Raw genomic sequence first — 18,586 nt, 5'->3', positions numbered from 1 at the left:
AAAAAAAAAAAAAAAAAAAAAAAAAAAAAAAAAAAAACTCTAAGCAACATTCCAGGGCAATGTCTGGGTCAATACACTAGTTACAGGTTAAAACAAAATACTCTTTATGAAATTGAACACTAAGATCATTTTCTTTTCACCTTATTTTCATTCACTTATTTAATAAAAAATAAGTTAAAATGTTAAGAAAATATAAGCTACTTCATCTTCTGTGATTGTTTGATTTATCTATGATGTAATTAGTTATGAGGTGTTATGTACTTGTATTGGAATTATAGATTTCTCATGAATTGTTTGTAAGCTCATTAAAATATCTTTTATTAATAAAACCTTAAAGTTAAAATTTTTCCTAATTAAAATATTATGGCTCACAAATATCATATATTCATATTCAAAAAATGAAGTGAAGTCGTTCTTAAACAATTGGGCTACGAAAACGCCGCATGATTGGCCACTTGGTAGTAGTGGTACTTGGTAGTATTGAAAAGTCCAACAAGTCAAACGGTGGGAACAAATATTGGATATTGAATGACACATGACCCACTCTAAAAGCATGATGTCAATGCCCCACTAGTCCAATTGAATAAGCATATCCCATAAATTACGAAATATGTAAGCCCACTAACATAGAACATGATGCACGAATCACAATTCAGCCCAAACAAAAGAGGTACTAATAAGTAATAATCCAACATATACCTCAAAGTCTTCAATACCTCCTCATCTTCCCAAATACATCTCCCTTCCATCTGTATTTTACATGGTTTTCATCACTTACTTTTTAACTATGAAACTTAAGTTACAATGAACCAAAAAATTATGAAAAGGTTAGGTAAGGTTGTGTTCTGATAGACTGAATTGAGTTCAACTGAACTTAACTGAAATGAATTAAACTGAAATGGATTTTTTATGAGAGAAGGAAATTAAGAAGTGAACTGAACTTATTGAAGCTGAACTGAACTGAAAATAATATGAAGAGAACAGGCCCTAATACTGTAATATTCAATGAATCGAATTTAATTAAAACTCATTTAACAATCTTTTCTATATCTCCGTACAAAATATACAAATGAATCAATTAAAAATATGCTTTAAATGATTAAATTAGCTTTAGCTAGTAAGAATATGTTGCGATTCTAATCAACAAAAAAAGGGTTACAAATTTACAATATATCTGAGTAGTCTTCTAGAGTTTAGAATAGTAACAAGCAATTTTATACTAACTTTAAACAATTAGCATCCCATCTTAGTATAAATTGTAGAATGTGCTAAAGTATTACCCGTTCTTATTGTCGCAAAAAATAAAATAATATCACAACTCATGAACAATATTTACGTGCATTCATGAGTACATTCTATGACATGTCAATATATCATAGACGTCTAGATCCTCTCCCTCTCATAAATATTCAAACGAAGTAATCTTCAACCTTGTGATGACTATTGACTAATTAATAAAGACATAATGAAGAATGAAGTATGCATGTCAGCAGTAGGTATAATGAGTAAAGGTAGGGTTAATGTACACCATCATGACCAGTCTTCAATTTGTGTTAACGGTTCAAAAATAGCATCATTATTCTTAAGACATAATTTTGCCTATTACATGCTTTGCTTAATTGCTTAATAACTCAATTTTATTCTATTCAAATTCGAAACTTAAACATGTATGCTAATTATCATTTAACTGACATGATTAAGTTCGTCCTTCTTTGAGCTTAATAATAAACACCCCCACCAATATCAAATTAATCACAAAAGCCAAGAAGTGATTGGAAACACAAACAAATTTGGAAACTTTTGAACCTTTCTTGATAATAACATTTTAACAACATTATACCATATTAATCAGCTTAGCTTCATCTTAGCTAATTACGATAGCTTTGACATTCTAGGAACTTTGAAGGGACTCTCCAACTAAATATATTAACTCTTTCTGATTTTTTTTTTTTATTTATATTTGATTATTATTCATGTCTTTTAATTGCAGCCCTACAAAAATTTATTTGATACTCTATAATACACCTTCCAAATTTTATTTAATTATTTTGTTGCAAATGAGCTATTAGGGCATTACAATTTACAATTACAAATGTGATAGAGGAATTTTGACTTTGTGACCTATTGTATGTAGGCTTTTAGTTTTCATTTGCTAGAATTGCCACTACGCTAAAACCTCATTGAGTCATTATTCATTGGTATACTGTATACACCTAACAAAAGTGATCCACATACACTAATCCAATTAAAAAATAAGTATTACCTCGAAAATGGATATATGAAGTTTTTGAATTAGATAGTCATAATTAACTAGGACTTGCCTTGATTATTTTTATTGTGAAACCTGAAACAATTTTTACTATAATCAAAATTGACCTAAGAATAACGAATTCTACTAATTGAATATATAAAAGTCATTGGTTTGTTATTATATAATCTCAAATACTATTTGCTACTTTGTTTTTTATTTGTTACTTGGATATTTGTATTCTCCTTGAATCCCTTAGCTTGATTGATCTAGTTGCTTATTACCATGTTCTCTGATTTCATGCCATGACCTAAATTTCCCCACGTTGGCCTCTTACAAGTCTCACCGTAGCTCTAATGTTTCATTGGTACAAAAGCAACTACACAATCAAGCCTGCTTGAGAGTAATATTTGATGAAATATAACTCATTATTATATTTATCACTATACAAATTAAAATTTGTTGGATAGTATATGGTTTCATCACTATACAAAATTAGGAAATTTTAGGATGTATAAACAAATCACGTAACAACATACAAACTAGGGCATGTTTTGATTACTAAACTGAAGTATACTGAACTGAACTTAACTTAAGCTGAAGAAAATAGGTCCTTAAAGTATGATTGTATTTTTCATTCGAGTTGTTTGTGTGTTCCATATAAGACATATTATCTATGTTTTTTGTATCTTTTAATTAGAGAAAACCTTAATTGAGTATATAATTTGGATTAGAAAATTAGGAACACAATTGAATTGTTCATGGGGTTGTCAAAGAGTTGAAAATTTTTTTGTCACATTTTTTCCTAGCGTCTTCCAAATCCTTTAAAATATAAATAAGTACAAATATTCCTACTTAATTACTTTATTGTATAAAAAAAATATGGAGTACTTTATTGTAATCCAGGTGTTTTTCTTTAAAAAACATTTTTGGGTAGGGTACATTGCTCTATAAAGCAAAAAATAAAAATAAAAAATAGTAAAAAATAAAATAAAATAAAAGAGAGGTGAAATTTAGTTGCAGACTATGATTGGTGGAACAAAACTTTTTTTGAAATTGATAAAGGGAAATACGGAGTAAAGTTTTTGATTCGTCTAATTTTATTTTTGCTCTAACTTTTTAGGCGTAAAATAAACTCCGTAATACTCAAAAATAACTTTTCTCTCTATTTTTTTTGTTCTAAATTACTTGTTTTTCATTACCTTAATTTACTTTATAATCTGACCATTCTTTTTGTCATCTAATGCACTCTTTCACAAGGCATTTGTCAGATTAAAAGCAAATCTTAAAAGATAAAGTGAAAAAAGAAAAGTAATTAACTAAAACACAGTTGTTTTAATTTGTTGTCAGAAAAAAAATAATTTGAAAAGTAGAAAGAGGAAATTATTTTGTTTCTTTTCATTTGAAATCACTAGAGTAAATTATTTTACATGCAAGGGGCAAATTCATTGATTTGCATGAAATGTTTTCTTAATGAGTATAAATTGCCTTCTCCTACTATTAAATTTAGATACTAAGGGTATGTTCTCATACGATTATTTTCAGTTCAATTCGGTTCAGTTCAATTCAGCTTCTAATTTTCTTCTCTTATAAAATATTCAGTTCAGTTCAGTTCATCTCTAATAAGTTCAGTTCAATTCAGTCCAGTTCAGTTCAGCTGATTAGAGTCTGTTCTCATTGACTGAACTCAGCTGAACTGAATTGAGCTGAACTGAACTAAACTTAAATAAATATTTTATAAGAGAAGGAAATTAGGAACTGAACTGAACTAAACTAAGTTGAAGTGCTGATTTGAACTGAACTGAAAATAAACGTATGAGAACAAGCCCTAAGTACTCTTTTTTGGTACGCAATCGAGATTCGTATATCACTATATCAAAACTATCAAGTACGTTAATGATAAATATTGTATATTGACGAGCATAAAATTTTAAGTGAAACATTTAGTGGTAGACACATATTCTCTACTTTTAAATTTTAAGTATTATTGTTAAATCAATACAAGTTTACAACTTAGGGCTTGTTCATATTTACTGAACTGAGCTGAACTGAACTGAACTGAGCTGATTGGAGCTGAACTGAACTGAACTGAAAAATTAAAATGCATAAAAATATATGAAAATGTTTATGAAAATTAATGATAATATATATAGTGGATTATGAAAAAATATAAAAGTGTTTTAAAAATAACTCTGTATTTTAAATCATTATATTTTAAATTATTAAATTTTTGTGTATTATATTTTAAATATATATATATAAATAAAAAGTATTCTTCAATATTTTACTGTAGTCAATCGTTGCTTGTTTACTCTACACAATTTTGTTCGTTTACATGAATTAGGGATTCCATTCACGCACCAAGTTGAAGTCATGAGACCAACAGAAGATCATACTATGTACGATGATAACAGAAAAGCAGCTATAGATATTGTACGAAACCAAATAACTGATCAGATATGGGAGTCAATTCAGAGGAATGCCGAGGTAATGGAGCAACTTAATGAAGAAGAAGACGAAAAACTAACCGATTATGAAAGCTAGTAACTGTTATGTAGTACTCTCATTTTGTCAATGAGTTCAACTATAAAAAAACATGTGACCATTTTGAACGACGAATATAATTTAAAATAATAATAATAATAATAATAATAATAATAATAATAATAATAATAATAATAATAATAATTATTATTATTATTATTATTATTATTATTTATATTATTATTATTATTATTATTATTATTGTTATTATTATTATTATTATTGTTATTGTTATTGTTATTATTGTTATTGTTATTGTTATTATTATTATTATTATTATTATTATTATTATTATTTTTATTATTATTATTATTATTATTATTATTATTATTATTATTATTATTATTATTATTATTATTGTCTTTGTTGTAATATGCTAAAACATCTAAAACAAAAAAATTAACAACTGGGCTGAACTGATTAGAGATGAACTAAACTGAACTGATTGGAGCTGAACTGAAAATAAGTAAATATGAACGGGCCCTTAAATTCATAAAAATCACGTCACATTAGCAGCAAAAAAATCATATGCAATTAGGCAGTGATAAGTGAGCGACTGAGCGTAACTTTCGTTTTTTAAGAAGTAGGATATGTTAAACCTTGGATGTTTGTCATCATTCTTTTCCTTTCAGGTTGTACAAATCTATATGCACTTAAATCAATCGGACTATTTATCAAGGTTACAAAACACCAATACAGGATCATATCTTTTAATAGAAAAACTCACTTTACCTTTGCTGATACAGGGTCAGGTGATCATAATATTAAACCTAATCATAAGCTATTACTCACATAATCAAGCTTTATAAAACCATATGAATTCATAGTACATTAGTACTATTTGTAATTAATTTTTGTTAAAAGATTTGCTATGTTGCCAATTTTCCAATATTTCCTAACTGTGATACTCTAAGTTTGCCTATGCAATTTGAAAACTGAAAAGGAAATTTTGGTTCCATGATTTGCTTTGGATTTGTTCAATTCCTCTTATTTAAGGGTAACTCAAGTTTAAATTACAATTAAATTAAATTCTAATAAGTTTAGATATATGAAATCAGGTGAATATAACACACCCTTAATTAAAACTAGTCGTTGGAGCACGCGCGTTGCGCGTGCCCCTCCGACGGCAAGATAAGTACAATTCGCGGCTGTGTTTGTTTTTCTGATATTCGTGGTTGTGTTTGGGCTCCGACTTAAATTACTTACACTGTTTTAAATGGGTCAAGTATGCTTAGTGTATATAGATTTAAAGTTAAATGTATCAAAATGTTATTAGTTAGGATCCTCTTTATCAATATTAGTTGGAGTTGGAGTCTTTGTTGGTTGAACATGGATTGTGTATTGTTGGTCATAAATAAAGATTATGAATATGTTAGGTCAATGGACTATTGGCTATTGGGTTATGCCTTATGAGTACAAGTGGCCAAATCATTAAATTTAGTGCAAAAAAGAAAGTATACATTTTTGAAAAAGTGTACTAAGGGTCTGTTCTCATTGACTGAGATGAACTGAACTGAACTGAACGTAGTAGAGCTGAACTGAATTGAACTGAACTAAAATGAATATTTTATGAGAGAATGAAATTAGGAGCTGAACTGAATTGAACTGAACTTATTAGAGCTGAATTGAACTGAAAATAATCTGATGAGAACAAGGCCTTAGTGGGAGATATAATATGGCCTATTTTGTTATTACATGCAATGTATTAAATTATGTAAACATGCATATGTTTTATATATAAAAACTGCTTTTTATCTCAAAAAAGAAATGTGGACCTTATTAACTATAGAAGGAATTGTGGGTGTTATTAACTCAAAAAATACTCTTATTTTAACCCAAAAAAACATAAACATATATAATCTTGAAAATATATTTAGAAAGTTTAGTTGATTTTGACTTAAACAAAGTTGCTCAGTTAGACATATGGACATATAATAGTTGTAATACCCCTCATGATTGCTTTAAAGGAGTTTGATATACTACTCATATCAACAAGATGCATCTTCCTTTTAGGAAGCCCATATTCTAATAATAATCCATAGTTAAGCATGCTTGGCTGGGAGTAGTCTTGGGAGTTTTCTTGGGGTGCGCATGAGTGAGGACAAAATGCGCCGGAAGGACTTGTGTTGGTCTATGGGGATTATATGCATGTGATTTAGCTAAAGTTTCTTTTTTGTTAAATTTATGTCAATTTTGACTAAGAAGTAAACTCTTGATCATGGCCAATATGATTCCCAAAATCTATACCGAATAACTTATTCAACATGTAATCAAAATGATTTTCGAACATGTAAATTAAGGGAAAATTAGTAATGGGGAATACATAGAACACACCATCACATTAGATCATCCAAAGCTTAAAAAACCCCTAATTATTTCTCAGAAGTTTTTAAAAACATCATCCATTTTTGTTACAGAAAAAAAAGAGCAATATTTTTAAAACCCTCCTAGTTATTATTTATTTAAAATAGAGATGTATTCTATGGTTAGATAACTATACATATAACACCCCCAAGTAGTTAGTAAAACATTTAAATTAAGAAACTGTGACACTAATGTAAGATCAACAATATTTTTTGAGGTACAATTATGAGTTCTTTAATGACTCATTATGATATTCTTGATAATCTAGCAAGGGAGTTTAAATAGAAGACATCGATCTTACAAATCTGTTCTAGATTAGCACTATCTATTGCTTTTATCTTGGATGTTTTCCAGCTCTCGACATCTCTGCAACAATGTTTCCTTACCTGTAAAAATGTAGCATACCATACACTTCATCAAAAATTGCATTCCAGTAATAAAAAGATAAAACAAAAATACCATACATTTCAGTCATTACTCAATAATCGGCTAATCAGGACACCATCTACCAATAAGCTATATTTTAGTATTACCTCTTTAAGATACAAACCACTCTGAAATTTTGCTACCCGACAATCAATAAAAAGAATAAGGTGTACTAATTGTCACTAAGGCAACTATTTCTATCCTTATTAGTTACCTAATTGATTTGGCAAATAGACAATTTCTAGAAGAAATGGCAATGTATGTCATAACAAAGCTTGAGCATATATAAAACCTAATAATGAAGCTGCTGAGTACAAACATAGGTTTTTCTGAGACAAATCGATCATATGAAATAAAACCAGCACAAGTGAACAAACTATGCAGTATTTGATAGCCTAAAACTGTTTTTCCAGATCAGGTGCACAATTACCCTCTCGAGGTGGCCTGTAGAAGGTGGCTACTACTTTTCCTCCTAAAAAAAAATAAATAAAAAAAAAGGTGGCTACTAAGAAATAATGTCCAGGGAGAAGGGGACAGGAGCCTTGAACCCAGGATGACCTAGGTAATGAGCTGATGGAAACCAGGGCATCCAATCACTTGACTCTACTCAATTCTTGATTAATAATAGCTTAACACTATGATCCAGGAAATTGCTAGCACTAATAAACCAGACATTCAAAAATCAATCCAAGTCCAAGCTCCAAAGTTCATCTATATACATATAATAGCAGCAACTCATATATTTTTGACTTCCTAAGTATGAAACAGAATCAGCATCACCAGGGGCAAAAATTTCAGTATCATCATAATTTAATTTGACTAATAATTAGTCAATATATATTTCATATAATTTATTAAAAGATGCACATTCAATAATTGAATAATTGAAGAAAATATGCAACCGAAAAAAAGAAATCAGGCAAAGAGCTAACCATGCAAAGAAGAAAATCTTGCTATTTTGGCAATTATCAGATGTCACAAAATCATAACCAAAGACCCATATCAACAGATATTTTCTGGTAAGGCAGCCAAAATTCATCTTAGCTTTTGGCTGGATTGCCATCCTTCTCAACTGCAACTCCTCTTCTTCTCATCAATGTTGTCTCCATCGCTGCATTCTCGCACTTTAAATCATTATTTCATTATTTCTGTGAACAATAAATCAAAACCAGCAAAAAACTATGTCAACAAATCAATTTAAAAATAGCATCAAAGCAAATTAAGAAATGATAAATGAAAAGAACTGTGTAAAGCTTTCTTCAAGTCTACTTGAAACCTTTCCTCTTCATCTTCTTCAGCTTGTAATTGTCGAAGCGCTTTTTACCCACCGTCCCCAACTGATTAACAAGCAAGCACATTATCTTCATTCTCCGAGAAAACAGATTATAAATTAATTTAACAAAGCTTCAGAAAGTAATGACCAATGGCAACAAAAGGTAATCATGGAAAATGATAAAGGTGGTTAGTGTTTTCCCAGTATCTACCCACTAATAATAGCAGCTTTTCATCTGATCAAAACTCAAAGAAAACCTTGACAGTTATAGAGCAGTTGCAATTCAAATTCTGTTGATTTTCGTAAAATATAAACTAATATTACCATGTGTTAGCTCTTTCTTTCACATCTTCTTCATTTTCATAAATATAAACTGATACTACCCATAGACAAGCCTTATTTTGATTTAGATTGTTTGTTTGCCCCAATTTTTGGTTTATTCTTTGAATGTAGAATATGATCAAGTTTATTTTGTAATTTACACCTAGCTAAATGTCCAGACTTCAACAACTAATACAAAAATGCACACAATTGATAGAAAAATAAGCATTATAATACAAAACCCAAAGCAAATTTAAGGAGTAAGAGATAACCAAGAGGAACCCTTGCTTTCCAAGAGTCCAGTAATACTAAAGACAGCATCAGCAGAGAATCAATTCAATCCACCATAACAAATTCAAAACAAAAATAGCAAAATTACAAGAAACAAAGGGTTAAGCATTTATCAGTCAATCGAGGAACCTATATAGCGATACTACTAAAACCTGCACACTTATTAATACTACATCATCAGATTGGAGGTGAAGGTGAATCAATCGTAATGATTATGGGCTTAGGATGTGGCATTTCTCTTTACATTTCTGGCAGCTTCTGTGGCTTCCTTGTTCACGGAATTTTTGTAGTTCGGTTCATACTTGTAATCTAATTTTATAATGGATTTTGTTTCAAATTGAGATGTTGGAATAAGCAGTAGGAAGCTCTCATCAGAATTTAGCATAGCTTATGAGTTAATACTTTGAACTTATCTAAACTCAAGGTAAATTAGAAAAAAGCATAATACAAGCAAGATCAATCTACAAATGTAGATAGTGTTAACTACGTGTACTCATGGCTAATTTAGTATATTGCACTAAAATTTCTGTGAATGAAAATGGATGGGAAATACATATTCCATATAGGATCAGCAGTTTAGCACAGCACAAATATCAGTACATGCAGCCACGCAGGCACGAGCATAGACACACACACACACAGTCAAGAACTAAAAGTGAATAGCAACTCACTAAATTGTGAAAGGTTTAGATACTAAAGAAAAGAAATTATATGATAAATAATCCCAAAAACTAAGAGCAATAATACATAATGCAATAAAGCATTATAGACTCACGGCTTTTTTGTCTGCAGTGTCCTCAGGATCCTGCTGCAAGGTTTCTTCAACAATGAATGGGGTTGAGAACAGCAAGTTGAGGTCAATCAAGTCATCTACATCTTCTGGCAGCTGATCTAACGTTGTTGGTTTTGTCATTTTTAGAGTTCAAATGCTGAAATTGGTTCAGATTGTGTACTTCAGATTTTTTATCAAAATAGTAAGAAAAACATGTTTTGTTCCTCGAAGTTGCCATTTTCAAAAATGTAAAGAAAATTCTATCAATCTTTTACAAAAATTAAAATTGCCCATAATTTAACAACAAACGATTAAATGTAGCCTTTATCTTTTTATCATTCCTTATTTGTGAGTAGCTTTTTTAACTTACAAAGTAATAAGTAACAAATCTAAGTACCCATTTTATGTAAGATCATCATATTCATCAAATGACATAAACAAAATTGACAAAATTACTAAGAATATGAAATAAATGGCCCAGATCTTTGAAATTGGCCATTTAATGCAAATGAAGCAGGGATGTTAGTTGATTGAATTAATGGCCCAGCCATGATTTCCACCAGAAATCTGCATTTGATGAGAGTACTTGGTAAGCAATAATTTATAGATAGCAAAGCTCAGGATTGTAGAAGATAATTACAACAAAAAACACGTTCCAGAAACACATTTTAAAAAAAATATGCAAGTGCAAGCCTTATAATACATAGACCATGCTTGCCACCAGATTATAAACAACTATAACAAATACCGCATAAAGAAGACAGCAAAAGGCTTACAGAGCATTGGAAAGATAAAGAAAAATTCAAATTCACATTACAAAGAGTAACCATTTGTCATAAATTCTAAAAGTAAAAAAAGAAAGCCATTAACAAACAGAAATATACTATATGGAATCATGAAAACCATTCTAAAACTACAGTCACAACAATTGAAAGAGCGATTGAGCTTAAACACTACACAAATAACAAAGATAAGAGAATAGAATTTGAAACCAATGAAACATATGTAACAAGATAACACAAATCAAAATTTAATCATCACTACCTTACTAACCATACAAAGATAAGATACCACAATTCGAAACCACAGAAACATTATGTGATAAGATAACACAATTCGAAACACAATCATCACTACTTTCCCAAGCTGAGAAATCCTGAATATCACAACCCCTCCTTCAGTGCCTTACCCGGGACGAATCGCACCCAAACCAAACAAACATCTAAAATTAGCTACTGGATAAATATCATAATTCATACAACCACTAACCACGAATAAATTGTAGAGTCGTCTTTTTTGGGTATTGTATTATGTCCACACAATAAAAAGAAAATTGAAAGATCATGAATCATAATCAACATCATATTTATGCGATGAAAATAAAAATTATCATAATACTCGTATCATGCTTTATTATTAACTGAATGATATATATACTTCAATTCCTCCGTTCTTTAATTATTTGTATATATGGAGGAACATTTTGACATTTGCATGGTTTATTTATTAACTTTGACCATATATTTTTTTAAGAAGGATTTATTTTGGTCTGATGGATGAGAAATACAAACAATAAACACATGAAATAAATTAAATGTAAAAAAATAAGCTTGGTTATGTAATTAGTAGCTTAAAACTAAAAATCAAGCAATATACTGAAATTTGCTTTATCATATCCTCTAATATCCCTACTTTACATCTATACAGCTGATCAATTGAAAAAGTACATGTGAGCTGCTTCAATTTCTCTAATTCGATTAACAATGAAATGCTAGATCGAGAAATGATTTTTGATGATTAAAAAACAAACATCTAAATTAAAGTTGTTGAGCAAAAGTCCAAGAAAAAAATTACAGCCTAATCTTCCAGAAATGAGCAATTTTTACATATTTCTATTCAACCACATCAAATTGAAGGAGAGAAAATACCTTACAAGTTTCTGAGTTTCATCAAATTGATGGCAGGAACTTCCCCAACACCATTACCTCCGGCGCCGTTCATCACAGTTTCTTTCCTCTTTTTCCCTTTAAGATCAAAAGGGCAAAAATCCTTGAGGGTTTCATCACCACTCCTTCATTTTAAAATAGTTCAAGTTATTAATCGAATTTGAGAAAATTAATTAAGAAGCTTAACGAAGAAACGTAGCACAAAAAAGGATTACTGTGAAAAGATTGTCAAAATTGATATTAGATGATTATAAAAATTAAAGGATAGAGATCTTACCTCAAGAATACTGCAGAGTAGGGATGATCCCAGATGGATGTCTCGACTGATCTACAGGTTGACCACCTTCCAAGCCCTGTTCTTCCATGTCAATTCCTCTTTCTTTCCTTCTGTTTAAAATCAAATTAGGGGAAATTACTAACTTATTCACCACTAAATTAAAATTAAACCCCAATTTCCTAACTACTAAGAATCTCTTTTTTTTTTATGTTCTATTTCAATTCCATTCACTTTTAATTTCTGTTAAGGAAAAAAAAAAATTGACTAAAAAAAGAAATACCCAGTTCATCATCATGCTTGAATCAACGAAAATTGTAAAATAAAGAACTGGGTTTTTCAAGAAATTCTTCTTTTTCCTACACACAAATACACCCACAAAGATTCAATCCAAAAAATTCGAAAACAACATTAACATATATGCAAAAATCCACGACAATCGAACAAGTAAACCCCAAAAATTTGAAACAAAATCGAGAAAAAGAAAGGAGATCGGACCTGATGAATGTGACGATCGAAATTCTGAGAAGAATCGAAGCCCCATCGTCGAAAGGGATGATCGGTGGTCTTGAGTTGCTGAAGTTTTAGTTTTCTCTCTCTAGGTTCTCTCTCATTGTTTCCCCTAAATCTGACCTTTTTTCTTCTGAGATGGAAAGACAGAGGGGAAGAAGGTGAGGAAGTAGGTGAGAAAGCAAGGGCAAAATCGGCAATTCAATGAATTCAGGGGCACCTATGTAATAGCACCAAAAAACACTATTCATAAGGAATAGTAGCAACTTTTGCATTTTTATAATGGTTATGGATATATAATATTATTTCTGTAGTGTTTGATTCAATGAATCAACTTTATTGTTTGTTGATGATTAACATATCAAAACTACTCTTGCTACTAATAATACTTATTGATCTAAACTACTTTGAGTGCTAATTTAGTTAGGTTCAACAACAATCTTCTTGATAGCCAACACCAATGTACATCATTGCCAATTTGTTACCAATCTTTATCATTGTTTTTTTTTTTTTTAGTTGAGCATAAGAACTTAACCTTCATCTAACTCAACCAATGAAATAAATTTAAATATTTCACCATAAGTCAATTATAAGTTTGGCACCGAAATGTTAGGGGAGGAAGGAGGTAAACCTTCAAAATAGAAATTAGTGAAAATTAGGGGAAAAGGGTATGAGAGAATATTTGCCGTGCTTTCTCATTACCTGTAAAGTGAGTATATATACATCAAGGATACTAGGTTAGGCTAAAGCTAACTAAGGAAATATATACATAAAATATTCACAAGATAATTACAATAGATTATTAACATAATCTATCAATATTTTTATGAAAATTTATTTTAATTTCCAAAAATCACCAAATCCTTTTTGACTTTTGACTCCAATGCATCATCACAATTTAAAAATCAAAATCTTTACAACCTTCTATTTTCCCCATAAAACAATCTCAATTTCCAATTCAAAAAAGAGCAAACATTTTCATTTTATTATTCTTTTTACTTCCATTATTTTAAATTGAAAAATAAAAACCCAATAAAATAAAAAAAATAATTTAAAACTTAGTTCTATAAATACAATCACTAGTACCACTTTGCACTGGCAAATACCCCTGTTTTATCAACTCCAAAACCCCAAAAACTTCCCAACTTCAGTGCTTGCAACATGTAAAAACTCTCTGACCCATCAATCAAATCTCAACATTTACAATTTATTTCTCACACCCATCTTTTTCCTTATTTATTCCCATTAATAAAATTTATTATCATATCTTAAAACCCATCTTTTCAAATCTTTCAAAACCCCCCATTTTCTCTGTTTTTTTCCCCTTTTTTTTGAGTAAAAAACAGAGCAATCCCCTGTTTTTTCAAAAATGGGCAGAGCAACTCGATGGTTTAAATCCATTTTAGGAATGAAGAAGCAAAATGACAATGAAAAACCTGCTAAAAACAGTACAAATGAAGATGGGTTTGGGAAGAGAGAGAAAATAGGAATGGTGGAAAAAAGATGGAGTTTCACAAAAACAACAACAAAAGAAAGAGTGAAAGAAAAAGAGAATCAATGGTATAGAGATTATCAAATTTCTGAGACTGAAAAAGAGCAAACTAAACATGCTATTGCTGTTGCTGCTGCTACTGCTGCCGCCGCTGATGCCGCTGTTGCAGCGGCACAAGCGGCGGTTGCTGTGGTTAGATTGACTAGCCAAAACAGGGGAACTCTGTTTTCTTATGGTGGTGGAACTGATAGATGGGCTGCTGTTAAGATTCAAACACTTTTTAGAGGTTATTTGGTAAGTTTTTATTCTATTTTATTTTGGCCACTTTATTTATCATTGAAATTTGAGTATTTAGCTTTTTTGAATTTTTAACTTTTAAGTTTTTATTTATTTTGTTTTTTTATTTGTGTGATTTTGGGTTTAAGATGGGTTTTTGTTTTGTGATTATAAGTTTAATATGGTGGGTTTCTGATTTTATATTAAGATTTTTATTCTGTTGATGCTTAAAAGGTAGTGATGTAGGCCGGGATTTGATCTACTTACGCTAGTTGACATTCATATGAATTTTTGGGTTATCAAATTGAATTTCATGGACAAAATGTAGAATGTGAATTTTGTTAGATTTTCTATAGTACCATGGTTTTAAATTAATTTTTCAACTGTGTACTAATGAAAACTTTAAAACTGAAGATATGATATCTAAGAATTGGTTGGAAATTGAAGAGTAAATGATTTTCACACTTTCTAGAGGTGGAAAAAGGTATTTCTGGTAACTTGAAAAGATTATTTTCATGTTACTACTTCAAGAGTGATTTGGTCAACTTTTTTTGTTAAGTTTGTTTCTTCCTTTTCCCATGTGTCTTTGACATTATGAGTGCATTATTTATTTTTGAATTTGAAACTTACATGTAGAATATTGTTTTGTAAATTAATTTTGAATTTAAAATTTTATCATATGAAGATAATTACTCATGATTAACTGATTAAGAAATTAAATTTGATTTATGTTCGAAGCTAAATGGAAGGAATGTAACATTTTAATGTTTTGAATTAATAGGCCAGAAGAGCACTTAGAGCTTTAAAAGGACTAGTAAAATTACAAGCTCATGTTAGAGGCTATCTTGTTCGAAAGCGAGCTGCGGCAACTCTACATAGTATGCAAGCTCTCATTAGAGCTCAAGCCGGTGCGCGTTCTCAAAGGGCTAAATTAGCTCTAAATCGAATTAGTAAGGTCCCCTCGGAGTTTCGATCACGAAAATCCATGGTAAGAGTCTCAAATTGTATTTGAAAAATAGATGATCAAAATTTAATTAATTGCATCTACAATGACTAATGTGTGATGTTTCCCTATATATTTTTTCAGGATAATAGGTTTGATGAATCGCGGTGTGATCAATTTTATAGCAAGAGACTATCAACATCGTATGAGCCGTACAATAATGCATATGAAGGGAGTCCAAAAATCGTTGAGATTGATACATATAAAACTAAGTCAAGGTCAAGAAGAATCAACCCTTCAATGTATGATTTTAGTGGTGAAGAAATGCAATACCCAACAATGTCTTCACCACTACCATCACATCCTTACCCAGGCCGGATTTCCATACCTGAATTTAAGAAGACCCCACATGACTATGACTGGGGATTCTATGGCGACGAATGTAAAAGCTCAACAGCACAAAGTACACCCCGGTTTGCAAATTCAATCCGATCCAATGGTCCTCTTACCCCCACCAAGAGTGTATGTGGGGATAGCTTCTTTAGGCCTTACTCGAACTTCCCTAGCTATATGGCAAATACACAATCGTTTCGAGCCAAGACGAGGTCTCAGAGTGCCCCAAAACAAAGGCCGGAGGGGCGGCCTAAAACCCGTCTATCATTGGAAGATATAATGGCAGCTAGAAATAGTATAAGTGGTGGTAGGATGCAGAGGTCTAGCTCTCAAGTTCATGATTGCTTGAACTTGTGAAATGAAATGAGAATCACTTTATGTTTTGATGAAAATAGTGAAGGCATAAAAGTGTTTGTAGTCTTGGTTATGTTTTTCAGTAAAAATTTAGAAACACAGGGTGCTTGTATATTCTAAAGAAAATCAACTAATTATCCATGAAAATGGAAAATGTGTCTACTCTTTTTAATCATATTAACCTTGTGCAAATTCTGTCCAAAGTCCTCATATAGTCATATTTATAACTTCAAAGAAACATATAAGGTGCACCGCGCTTGACTTATATAGATTTTTACGAAAATTTTATGTTAAAGCCAGATATACTCCCACCCAATTATGGGTTTTACACTTTTACACACAAGTCGTATCTATAATCTATTACAAACTTTCATATGTGGCTGGCACATCGTGTAGCGAACCACAATTTTTACTTTTAAGAAATTTCCTCTCTCCTCTCCATTCATTTTCTCTTTCTAACTTTCTCCCTAACCGTCAATGGTCGGAGCACCGAATTCCGCCATTGTCTTCGTTTTCTTTGTCATATAAATTGTCATCCAGAAGAAGAAAGGAACTACTGAAGCATAAGTGACTAAATTTCGAAGCTCCAAACCCTAACATTTCCCCCAAATTTCATCAGATTCAGGTACAAATTCATCAATTACATTCCAATTTCCTTCGTAACAGTCAAAATCGGCTTTTCATTTCTGCAATTTTCTGCAAATTCATCAACCCTAACATTTTTTATTTGATTTCTGTTTCGTCGTCTAAAATTGGAGGGAAAGCATGAAGAATTGTTCAGATTCAAGTTGAATAGTTATTTCAACCATGTGAATTGGGAAAGCATGAAGAACGTGGTTGTCCAAGAATTGTTATTTGTTATCATTTCATGGTAGTCAAATCTTTTACGTGAATATGCAATCAAGTGAAATAACTCAAAAATTATTGCAGATTCACGAGAAATAATTATATCAGTTTAGGCTGGTGTTGATTGCAGAACAAATATTAACGATGTGAATTACGGTGGCTGGAGGCGCAAATGGTGGTGCGCGAGATGGTTGATTGTTGTGGTGGTTGGAATTGGTGGTTTGGTCATGGGTTACTAGGTCGAAGGAGTTACTTGGTCATAGAATACTTCTTTGGTCAAGGGTTACTAGGTCGGAGGGGTTGCTTAAAGGGTTACTAATTCGGTCAAGGGTTACTAGGTCGGAGGGGTTACTTGGTCATGGGTTACTTAAGGGGTTACTAGTTCGGTCAGGGGTTACTAGGTCGGAGGGGTTACTAATTCGGTCAGGGGTTACTAGGTCGGAGGGGTTACTTTGGTCAGGGGTTACTAGGTTGATGGGATTGTTTAATGGGTTACTAATTTGATCAGGGGTTACTAGATTGGAGGGGTTACTAGGTCGGAGGGGTTACAAGGTCGGTCAGGGGTTACTAGGTTAAAGGGTTACTAGGTCGAAGGGGTTACTAAGAGGATTAGGGGTTACTAGACCAATCAGGGGTTACTTGTGTGTTAGCTGGCCATACCGTGTGGCCAGCCACACACATAACCTACTGATAATCTATAAATTCTGTTTATTAAAGTCTTGAGTCTCTTGAGAATGAATCTTGTGCGGAGTAAATATTATTTTCCGATGTCACTCTCTACACATAAATGAAAAATAAATAAAATGATGAGAGACATATATACATGTATGTATATGTGTCAATTAAACGCCAAACTTACCCTCCAAATGACACACGATCGACTCACTCTCATTCCATGCATTATAATTACTCTCAAAGATTTTTTTTATTTTTATTTTTATTTTTATTATTTAGTATTACTCTGGTAGATTCTTGAAAGATATTGATAATACGCAAATAATTTTTTTTATATATTAATTTGCGATTAAATTTTTTTTTTTTTTTTTTACCGCTAAAATCACAAATAGTCACTGGTATGTCGTGTAGTGGGAGATTTTTTTAGAAGTTGAATCTATTTAAAGATTTCTATGTTTCTTCTTCCATTCAAAATTAGTTGACATGCTTCGACTTTGACACTATTTCTAATCAAAGCATGAATTGAGTGAATTAAACACAACCATTTATTTGACAAAAGTCACTCTGACTAACATTACAAACCTAAATCTTTAAATTGTGATTTATTTTTTTTTTTAAATTTAAAACTTGATTTACAT

General features: G+C 31.0%; 1 protein-coding gene and 1 long non-coding RNA gene across 8 annotated transcripts; one reads left to right on the top strand and one right to left on the bottom strand.

Moving 5' to 3' along the window:
* Positions 1-7,308: 7,308 nt before the first annotated feature.
* LOC145558644 (uncharacterized) lies at positions 7,309-13,125 on the bottom strand. 7 transcript variants are annotated; one of them, XR_014092589.1, is made up of 6 exons: positions 12,958-13,125; positions 12,743-12,818; positions 12,463-12,572; positions 10,243-12,310; positions 8,515-8,919; positions 7,309-7,542 (listed from the first exon to the last, which is right to left on the bottom strand). It is a non-coding gene; the product is annotated as an uncharacterized LOC145558644 (long non-coding RNA). The 7 variants fall into 7 exon arrangements; XR_014092588.1 differs by lacking the exon at positions 12,743-12,818 and having other exon boundaries at positions 8,515-8,730; positions 8,859-8,919; XR_014092584.1 differs by lacking the exon at positions 12,743-12,818 and having other exon boundaries at positions 10,243-10,806; positions 12,168-12,310; positions 12,958-13,124.
* Positions 13,126-14,081: 956 nt separating this feature from the next.
* LOC145560014 (protein IQ-domain 26-like) lies at positions 14,082-16,602 on the top strand. The gene is made up of 3 exons (XM_081621268.1): positions 14,082-14,755; positions 15,519-15,725; positions 15,825-16,602. The coding sequence occupies exons 1-3, from the start codon at positions 14,339-14,341 to the stop codon at positions 16,428-16,430; spliced, it is 1,230 nt and encodes a 409-aa protein (XP_081477394.1). The 5' UTR covers positions 14,082-14,338; the 3' UTR covers positions 16,431-16,602.
* The last annotated feature ends 1,984 nt before the right edge of the window (positions 16,603-18,586 follow it).

The sequence above is a fragment of the Chenopodium album genome, chromosome 9 (genome assembly GCF_948465745.1).
Source record: "Chenopodium album chromosome 9, dcCheAlbu1.1, whole genome shotgun sequence".
Classification (NCBI taxonomy): Eukaryota; Viridiplantae; Streptophyta; class Magnoliopsida; order Caryophyllales; family Amaranthaceae; genus Chenopodium; species Chenopodium album.
The sequence above is the reverse complement of the archived record's forward strand: the minus strand, read 5'-3'. Positions and strand labels throughout refer to the sequence as shown.